The 9,500-nt window shown below is 36.3% G+C and overlaps 1 protein-coding gene across 1 annotated transcript; it reads left to right on the top strand.

Moving 5' to 3' along the window:
* Nucleotides 1–7,950: 7,950 nt before the first annotated feature.
* Nucleotides 7,951–9,500, top strand: LOC105223529 (transmembrane protein 179). The gene is made up of 4 exons (XM_011201272.4): nucleotides 7,951–8,285; nucleotides 8,351–8,494; nucleotides 8,552–8,795; nucleotides 8,853–9,500. The coding sequence occupies exons 1-4, from the start codon at nucleotides 8,176–8,178 to the stop codon at nucleotides 9,045–9,047; spliced, it is 693 nt and encodes a 230-aa protein (XP_011199574.1). The 5' UTR covers nucleotides 7,951–8,175; the 3' UTR covers nucleotides 9,048–9,500.

The following is a 9,500-nucleotide window of genomic DNA, read 5'->3' as shown; positions in this document are numbered from 1 at the left end:
GTCGGGTATATACATAAATACACATACAAGTTAAGAGGGAGTTGGTAAGTAAAGAGCTAAATGATATTTAATTTACTTAACTTAGCGAAGGAAGTTGCTCCCTTTCAGAAATTCTAATTAAATTTAAAAACTTTACGAAATATCGCGATATTTTTTTTAAATAAACTTAGGTCCTTATGGTTCTGAACCCAACTGTATTTTGGTTGAACTTTTTAAATTCAGCATAATGGTTTTCAACTCAACCCATCAAAAAAAAATCGGTTGAAGTGTTGTCAAACTTTAACTTTTTTGGCATTACGGCATTACGAAAATGGTTAAAAAGAACTATTTAATTTATAATTTAAAACTATTTTTATCAGTTATTAGTAACAAATCAATAGAAAAGTGAAACATTTATTGAACTCGTTGAGTAAAATCACGAAACTGGTCGAAACAAACTACAATTTGAAATCATTAAAATAAATTATTGAACCGTAGAAAATGTTTCGAACAAAGAATCTACTTATTATCTACTCCTAGGAATATACTGTTACAAAAGTAGTATTAAGTTATATTTGTATTACTATATGCATCCCTGATTATGAACAATAGCTGTAGGTATATGGAATAGCATTTGTCTTGTTGTAGACATCTGGCGCCACGGCTGTCTGCTCGTCGAAACAATAGACATCTGGCGCCGCACTGTCTGCTTGTCTAGGTAAACAATTGCTGAGTCTGGCGCCGCGACTGTCTGCTTGCGTCTGGCGCCGTATAGCCGTATGTTCTGGTAATTTCCAGACGCGATATTCTAGAAGGACACGTCGGCATCAGCGAGAAGTGCGTGGCTATATAAGCCGTGGCAGCGCCAACGTAATCAATCAGTGCTAAGAGTAAACTGCTATAGTGTAGACGAGTTGTGAAATAAAGAGTTGTTGAATTAAATTAAACAGTGTTGATTTTATTTGTCAATCCAGAGATACGAACCTAACAAAGTAAACTAGCAAGAGTAAATTCGTAACAATTGGTGTCAGAAGTGGGATTGTCAAATAATCCAAATTCAAGATGGTTAAATTCGGAGAATTGAGAATTCAGCAATTGAAAAAGGAACTGGAGGAGCGTAAATTGCCGATAAGCGGGCAAAGGGCGGATCTGCAGGCACGATTACGTGAAGCAATGGAAGCGGATGGAATTAATGTGGACGAGTTCGAATTTGTTGGGCCAGAAACTTCTACAAAGGTAGAAGAGAAAGTAGAAGAACAACGAACATCATCAAGTGTAGACATGAACACGTTGTTAGTGGCTATTAAGCAAATAGCAGAAAATGCAGTGCAAACAGAAAATCGTCTGGCACAGCAAATAGCAGAAAATACATCGCAGTTAAAGTCTTGCCTTACACAACAAATGACTGAAAATAATACGCAGTTAGAAAAGCGTTTGGTACAACAGATTACAGAAAATAATACACAAGTGCAAGAGAAATTTTCAAAATTTGAAGACGAATTAAGCACAATAAAAAATTACGAAGAAAATTTAAGATCAGAATTTCTTCAACTGAGTAATCGTATGCGAGAACTGCAACTACATGGCCCTGCACCATCAACAAATAATCAAAGATTGAAGGCACCCACATTCGATGGAAGTATTCCATTTCAAATTTTCAAACTTCAGTTTGAAAAGACAGCAATGGCCAATAACTGGAATGCAGCGGACAAAGTGGCGTCCTTGTTTGTATCATTGAAAGGACCTGCGGCAGAAATCCTTCAGACTATTCCAGACTGTGAACGGGACAACTATGAGGCATTGATGAGTGCGATAGAAAGACGATATGGTAGTGAGCACCGGAAACAAATATACCAGATCGAACTGCAAAATAGGGGTCAGAAGATGAACGAGTCATTGCAAGAGTTCGCAACTGAAATCGAACGACTGGCTCATTTGGCAAATGCAGATGCACCTGTGGATTACATTGAGAGGGTAAAAATTCAATGTTTCATAAATGGAATTCGTGATGTGGACACCAAACGCGCCACATATGCAATGCCAAAAAGAACGTTTGCTGAAACGGTTTCGCACGCCCTCACACAGGAAACAGCTTCCCTACTAAGTAAACCAGCACCCAAAGTACAAGGGGTTGAAATGGAACAACCGGCGCTGATGGAAGAAATATTGAAGACTCTGAAGACAATTGCTGCAAAGCGAGTAAATACAACAGGCAGATGTTTCAACTGTGGAAAAGCGGGTCACTTTGCCCGTAATTGCAATATAAAGGTAAACCCATCAAAACGGAATCAACCAACGGAACATCGAAAGAGGATTCACCACAAAAATGCGGATGCATTATCACATCGCCCTTGTCCACTGGAATTTAAACATTGCTCCAAATCAGAAGGAAAAGAAGGTATAATCGACGTGCGATCACTGAATATAGCACCTGAAGATGATTGGACTCCTCACCGCATCAGAATTAATCAGCTGGAGGACCCTGATCTTGCAAAACTGATAATAGCCAAAGAAAATGGGGTACGACCACCAAAGGAACAAATAAGTAACGAGAGTCCAACGGCAAAAGCATATTGGGCCCAATGGAACAGCATAAACCTCGTTAATGGATACCTTCATCGTACCTGGGAAAGCGAAGATGGCAAACATTCTCGTCTGCTGATCATAGTACCGAAGTCCATGATCCCGAAAGTATTGAAAGAATATCACAATGGACCTAGTGGAGGGCACCTTGGAATTACAAAAACTATAGAGAAGATTAAACAACGGTTCTACTGGATCGGTTGTCGAGATTCCATAGCAGAATGGATAAGTAATTGCGTAGAGTGCATGGCAGCTAAAGGTCCTAAAGCCAAAAGTCGCGGTAGGCTACAACAGTACAACGTGGGATCACCATTTGAACGAGTCGCAATGGATATTGCAGGTCCGTTCCCAACCAGTACGGCCGGAAACAAATATCTACTGGTTGTCATGGACTATTTCAGTAAATGGCCAGAAGTATATGCCTTACCAAACCAGGAAGCGAAGACAGTAGCCGAAGCGTTTGTAGAAAATTGGATAACAAGGTTCGGAGTGCCCGTCGAATTACACTCAGATCAAGGCAGGAGTTTCGAATCTTCCATTTTCCAAGAAGTCTGTACATTATTGGGCATCCACAAGACACGGACAACAGCGTTACACCCACAATCAGATGGGATGGTAGAGAGATTCAACCGAACGCTCGAAGAACATCTGCGGAAAATCGTTGATAAAGACCAACGGAATTGGGACAAGCGCATCCAGATGTTCCTGCTGGCGTATCGTTCAGCGAAGCACGAGACAACTGGTTACACGCCAGCAAAGATTATTTTCGGATCTGATCTGCGACTCCCTGCTGATCTTAAGTTTGGAACGAATCCTACAGCTGTAAGAAATGATGGAGATTATTGTTCTGCCTTAAAGGAAGAAATGAATGAATTGCATCTAATGGTAAGACAACATACGCATCTGATGAGCAATAAGATGAAAGACCGGTTCGATCAAGCGGCAAATTCAAAAGGTTTTGAAGAAGGTGATCTGGTCCTGTTGTACAATCCACTTCGAAAGAAAGGCTTGTCCCCGAAACTGCAGACAGCCTGGGAAGGACCCTATATGGTGATGAAACGACTTAATGACGTGGTATACCGCATACAAAGAAATGGGAAAGCACGATGTAAAATGAAAGTAGTACATTTGGAGAGGCTCGCCCCATTTGGTTCAAGAGGATTTGTGCCTAATCGGGACGATTAGGCTTTAGTGGAGGGCAGTGTTACAAAAGTAGTATTAAGTTATATTTGTATTACTATATGCATCCCTGATTATGAACAATAGCTGTAGGTATATGGAATAGCATTTGTCTTGTTGTAGACATCTGGCGCCACGGCTGTCTGCTCGTCGAAACAATAGACATCTGGCGCCGCACTGTCTGCTTGTCTAGGTAAACAATTGCTGAGTCTGGCGCCGCGACTGTCTGCTTGCGTCTGGCGCCGTATAGCCGTATGTTCTGGTAATTTCCAGACGCGATATTCTAGAAGGACACGTCGGCATCAGCGAGAAGTGCGTGGCTATATAAGCCGTGGCAGCGCCAACGTAATCAATCAGTGCTAAGAGTAAACTGCTATAGTGTAGACGAGTTGTGAAATAAAGAGTTGTTGAATTAAATTAAACAGTGTTGATTTTATTTGTCAATCCAGAGATACGAACCTAACAAAGTAAACTAGCAAGAGTAAATTCGTAACAATACTTATTAAGTAAAATTAAATTTTTGAAATTTATCGTAGCTTGTTCAGTTCAAAATTAAAAGCATATAAAATGCATTCTTGTTATAATATCCATTTAAATAATTATTCACCTTTTTGTGAACCGTTCCTAAATTAAATTGTTTTGATTATTCGTTTAAAAATGTTCAGCTGTTTAATTATCTGTCAAATATTTATTTTTTAGATTGGCAATACGAATCACTTCGACTGAAAATAGTTGAAAATCGTCATTCCAAAAAAGAGTTGAGTTGATCTGAAGTTGAATTGCTCTAACTTTACTATTTCATACTCTTACAACCGTGGAAATACTTTCAAGTGTTTACAAAACCATATACATATGTATTAAAAAATGTTGCGATAAAATCAAACAAATCAAATTTTATTATTTTCTTACAATATATTGTTACAAAAGTAGTATTAAGTTATAATTGTATTGCTATATGCATCCCTTATTATGAACAATAGCTGTAGGTATATGGAATAGCATTTGTCTTGTTGTAGACATCTGGCGCCGCGGCTGTCTGCTAGTCGAAACAATAGACATCTGGCGCCGCACTGTCTGCTTGTCTACTTGAACAATTGCTGAGTCTGGCGCCGCGGCTGTCTGCTTGCGTCTGGCGCCGTATAGCATTATGTTCTGGTAATTTCCAGACGCAATATTCTAGAAGGACACGTCGGCATCAGCGAGAAGTGCGTGGCTATATAAGCCGTGGCAGCGCCAACGTAATCAATCAGTGCTAAGAGTAAACTGTTATAGTGTAGACGAGTTGTAAAATAAAGAGTTGTTGAATTGAATTAAACAGTAAACGGTTTTATTAGTCAATCCAGAGATACGAACCTAGTAAAGTGAAACTAGCAAGGAGTAAATTCGTAACAATATTATAAACCATAAACTAAATTTTTTTTACAACTATATTTTACTTCCCGCCAGTGAAAACTATATTAAAATCATCTTCAAATAAAATATATTGTATGTAACACAACCGAAGAAGTTAAATTGAATATATTGAGTTGATGAGAAAAACTCAACCAGAGGATCGGAATTCTTTATGTTATGATTATAAGGCTTACACCAAAGTCTAGACAATCTCCATGCATATTCAGCGCTAAAATTTTAATATGATTTTATAATTTTAAGAAACCTTGTCCACTTTATTTTATTAGAACATCTGACATTTTGACAAACCAAAACAAACTGTTTAAAATCAGCTGGAAAGTCGGAAATCACTAAATAGGGTATATTGAGCCTGAGCTTTTTGCATTAACATTTGACATTGCTCAGGTATAAACGAGAACATATTTTCAGCATAAGGCTTGTTGGAATAACGAAAATCAAAAGTATATTTTCAGAAATTCTAGGCATTAAACTAAAGTCAATCTAATATTGTACATTCAGTTAATTTTGCTAAGATATCTTTTATATTGACCAATAAATATTGTCTAAAGCCAATCGGAAGGATAGGAGATAGGTGTAATACTGACTCGATGTTATCCATTTTTGGCATTACTAAGAGAAAAAGGTTCTCTCTGAGTTTAATTAAGGTACCTCACATATCATCACCAATATTTAAGAAGTAAAGTCAACCCGATTTTTTTCCCCAATATTTCAACACAAAGATATATTATTATTAGAAAACTATTATCGGTAATTTGTCTATTCTTGAAAAGTTATATGCCGTTACATTCATTGGTTCTTGATTTATATGAAACAATTCAATAGATATATAGGGAGTAAGCGCGTTTTCATATGGTAACATAATAAGGTCAGAATAATGTTACCCGCCAAATTTAGCTGAAACCAGCCGAACAGGTCTCGAGATATGGATTTTCACCTAAATGTAGGCGATGTCACGCCTATCTTCCAATTTCGACAGTATCGCCTGTAAAGCCTTCTATCATGTCGGATGCAAAGTAGTATCCCTCTCTCGCATTTATTTATACATTTATCGCAATTGTAATATTTTTTAATAAAATCGTTATGTGGGGAGTGGGCGGAGTTTTCATCCGATTTCACTCATTTTTACACTGTTGATAGGGGTGCTAAAAGAATTGTCCTGAACAACAATTTATTAGTTTTCGATTAATGGCGTGGCAGTGGTTCAATTCTTCTTCTTTTCTGGCGTAGACACCGCTTACATGATTATAGCCGAGTTAACAACAGCGCGCCAGTTGTTTCTTCTTTTCGCTACGTGGCGCCAATTGGATATTCCAAGCGAAGCTAAGTCCTTCTCCACGAAACTATCTACAACTTCAAAGTTATGATTGTCAACAGTGTCGTGGGATCATTTATATATTAGTCCAGTCATTTAAGCTTAAATTAGGTAAGAATCTCGGAATTCGATATAACCATTTATATGTCTGTAAATACTTGTATATTGACACCTTAAAGTTGTCTCAAAACCTATGTACATGTGGTAGAGTATTCCTAGGTAGGGTATATCTACCAGCTAGCTACGTAGGTAGGGTATACCTACGTAGCTGTCATTTTACATAAAGACATATTACGTTGTTAAATTGTTTAGGAAGGTAAGTTTTAAATAGATTTTATAACTTTTATTTAAATTATAAAAATTTGTTACAGTTTTTTTTTTTGTTAAAAATGTATGCAGAAGGTGCGCCTATTTACAATAGCCATGCATAATAGTCATTCACAATAAATTGACCGAATCAGCCGTCATATATCACTAGATTCTGCAATGGGTGCTCTCGTGCCCTTGTATATTTCGGTATACTATTTTTGCAATCTGCAATCTTGCAAGAGCAAGCGAATACCCCTAATCAAGATTTTATCAAACCTTACCACTGGTGGGGGGCAATGAAAACCTTCACAGAGCTGAGAATTATTTCATTTTGAAATTGTTGTGATTGTTAATATGCGGGAATATACACCCGTCTAACAATTATTATTTTTATGTTTTTTAATATGCGGGAATATACACCCGTCTTATAATTATTATTTTTATAATGTTAATAGTGTGCGGGAATATGTACCCGTCTTGCAATTATTTTTGTTGTAATTTTCCTTTCTTGAACAAAATATCGACTATGCTATGTGGTTGATTCTAACAAATTATCGTCGATTATCTTTTGTTCTGACACCCGTTATCGTGAAGTGCTGAACACATAGAGTGCGACAGACTGCAAGCGACATCTGTCAAATATTAAAATACACACGTTCTTATGGACACAGTTATTTAGACAGCTGCACGAATACACTTAAAATTATTCAAAGCTCTAACAAACCTGACGTTATTTTACAAATAAAACCATAAAATAGCTTTGTTATATCATTTGTAATAACAATCGTTAATTTAAAACAAATAAATTTACCTATTTACTTATTTTTTGCATAAAAAATTTCACTTGAACAAAATATTAAAATTTAGTTGAAGTGAAAGGTATTAGTATGGCCACATCGAAGTTGTGTACATGCAAAATGTTTGTGTACATGCCGGCCATTGTTATATCGCTGTCTTCTTACAAATGTTCATGTAGGAGGATTCACGACGCCAGTTCACTGTCGTGCTGCCATGTCGTGTCGTGTGTTCAGTACTTCACCATACAAAAATTTTAGAATATGATATGAAAGGAAATGAAGAAATTTTCCTGAATCCAGTTATACTGTGTTCACATGAAGACTCTCTTGTCACCAAAATTGGTTTTTATTGTAGGCGAGGAAAGGCAAAGGGACGGTGTCGTTCATCCAAATTATCCTCTCTTCGAGAATTTATATTTAAATTACCTACCTCTTGAGCTGGTATTTCAATAATTCTTGATTATATGTACATACATGTTCTTCGTGTGTAACCAGCTTTAAACAATTGCAATCGATTTGTCATCGGTAGCGAGTTTTTTGATATTGTCTAGTGCGTTCGATGTAATTATAAGAGGGAATATTAATAAATTAGGATTGTCGAAAATGGTTTTAGCAAATGTGCTACTATTAAGCCAAATTGCTGGTCATGTAATATTAGTTATATTATCGTTGTGCATGATGGTGCCTCTTGGTATGAGTGTCCATGAATTTGGGTAGGTACCTTTTTGGCCAAGTAAGACAAAATGTTTTGGTGCGTAATAAGTTGTAATTTTTAAAGTGGGCACTGTTTGCTTTTTACAACTGGTAAATGGCGTGAAGAGGATGGAATGTTTGAAGTAAAATGGTCTTCAACAGGTTTTTGCAGCTTTCCACTTTTTACTGCAATGTTTCTATTCTTGATTTCAACTTTACAAATTTATCGGTATGAGTTCTCATTTTTATTTGATTACAAATTTATAGACCGTTTATATTAATATAGATACTCAAGGATGAAAGAAGAAGCTTCGTTTCTTTCTTTATTCATTGACGTTGTGGTTGGTATTTGGATGTTGGCCTTTTCAATTCTGTCAGCAATTATGGTTACTTTAGGATTTATTGTATGGTGTGATGGTATGACTGAACGATTTCCGTCATGTGAAACAGCAGCAGGACAAAATATAATTCACGGAGACCAAGACCATATTGACACATCTGACTTCTATATAGAAATGGGGACAGCTCAGGTAAATAACATTGTACAACAATAAAAAGAATTTGTTATACGTTATATTGTTTAAAAGTTCGGCGCTTGGGGTTCTTTTGCAATATCGGTTGGAATAGGTGTTATAGCACTTCTTAAACTCATTCAAAATCATCAAGTACGTAATATTAAAGTTTCAATGTACTTGGAACGTCAGAAACTAGTAAATCAACATCAGCATCAATTAGATGGACAATCTACAACACCGACAGTTTCTGAAGATAATAATAAATAAACATTATATGTGATATAGAGAATTTTAAAAAATTGTTCAAATACTGCTCTCATATTGTACATAATACATATATACATATCTTTTATGTTTACATTTTAATCGAAACATTGAAATTATATTACATTAGCAATTTTATCAGTAGAAAAATTCATCCTGCACTATAATATTTATAAACTTATATAAAGTGAATTAAGTCAATATGTATTCATTGATATTAAAATTTATACAATTTGTTGTCGAGCATACTTAAGTTTAATGCCAAAAGTTCAAGAAAGCGGTCTACACCTTGTATCGATATATTATTGAGAGTATTTAGACCCTGCTTGGGGAAAGATAATATGTTAGCTATCACCGAAGTCACTTAATGGTAAGTCCAGGTGACGAGTTGTTCGAACCAAATGGAGAAGTACAGTGGACCAATAAAGTTTACATACACCTAGTTCTATTAAATTA

Source organism: Bactrocera dorsalis, chromosome 2 (assembly GCF_023373825.1).
Source record: "Bactrocera dorsalis isolate Fly_Bdor chromosome 2, ASM2337382v1, whole genome shotgun sequence".
In the NCBI taxonomy this organism is placed as follows: Eukaryota; Metazoa; Arthropoda; class Insecta; order Diptera; family Tephritidae; genus Bactrocera; species Bactrocera dorsalis.
The sequence above is the reverse complement of the archived record's forward strand: the minus strand, read 5'-3'. Positions and strand labels throughout refer to the sequence as shown.

What these genes read in the sequence shown, in the direction of transcription:
- LOC105223529 (XM_011201272.4), top strand. Translation starts at nt 8,176, where the DNA reads ATGGTTTTAGCAAATGTGCTACTATTAAGCCAAATTGCTGGTCATGTA. An exon ending in ATGAGTGTCCATGAATTTGG is followed by an intron (nt 8,286 to 8,350) that starts GTAGGTACCTTT and finishes TAATTTTTAAAG; the next exon opens with TGGGCACTGTTTGCTTTTTA. An exon ending in TAGAAATGGGGACAGCTCAG is followed by an intron (nt 8,796 to 8,852) that starts GTAAATAACATT and finishes ATTGTTTAAAAG; the next exon opens with TTCGGCGCTTGGGGTTCTTT.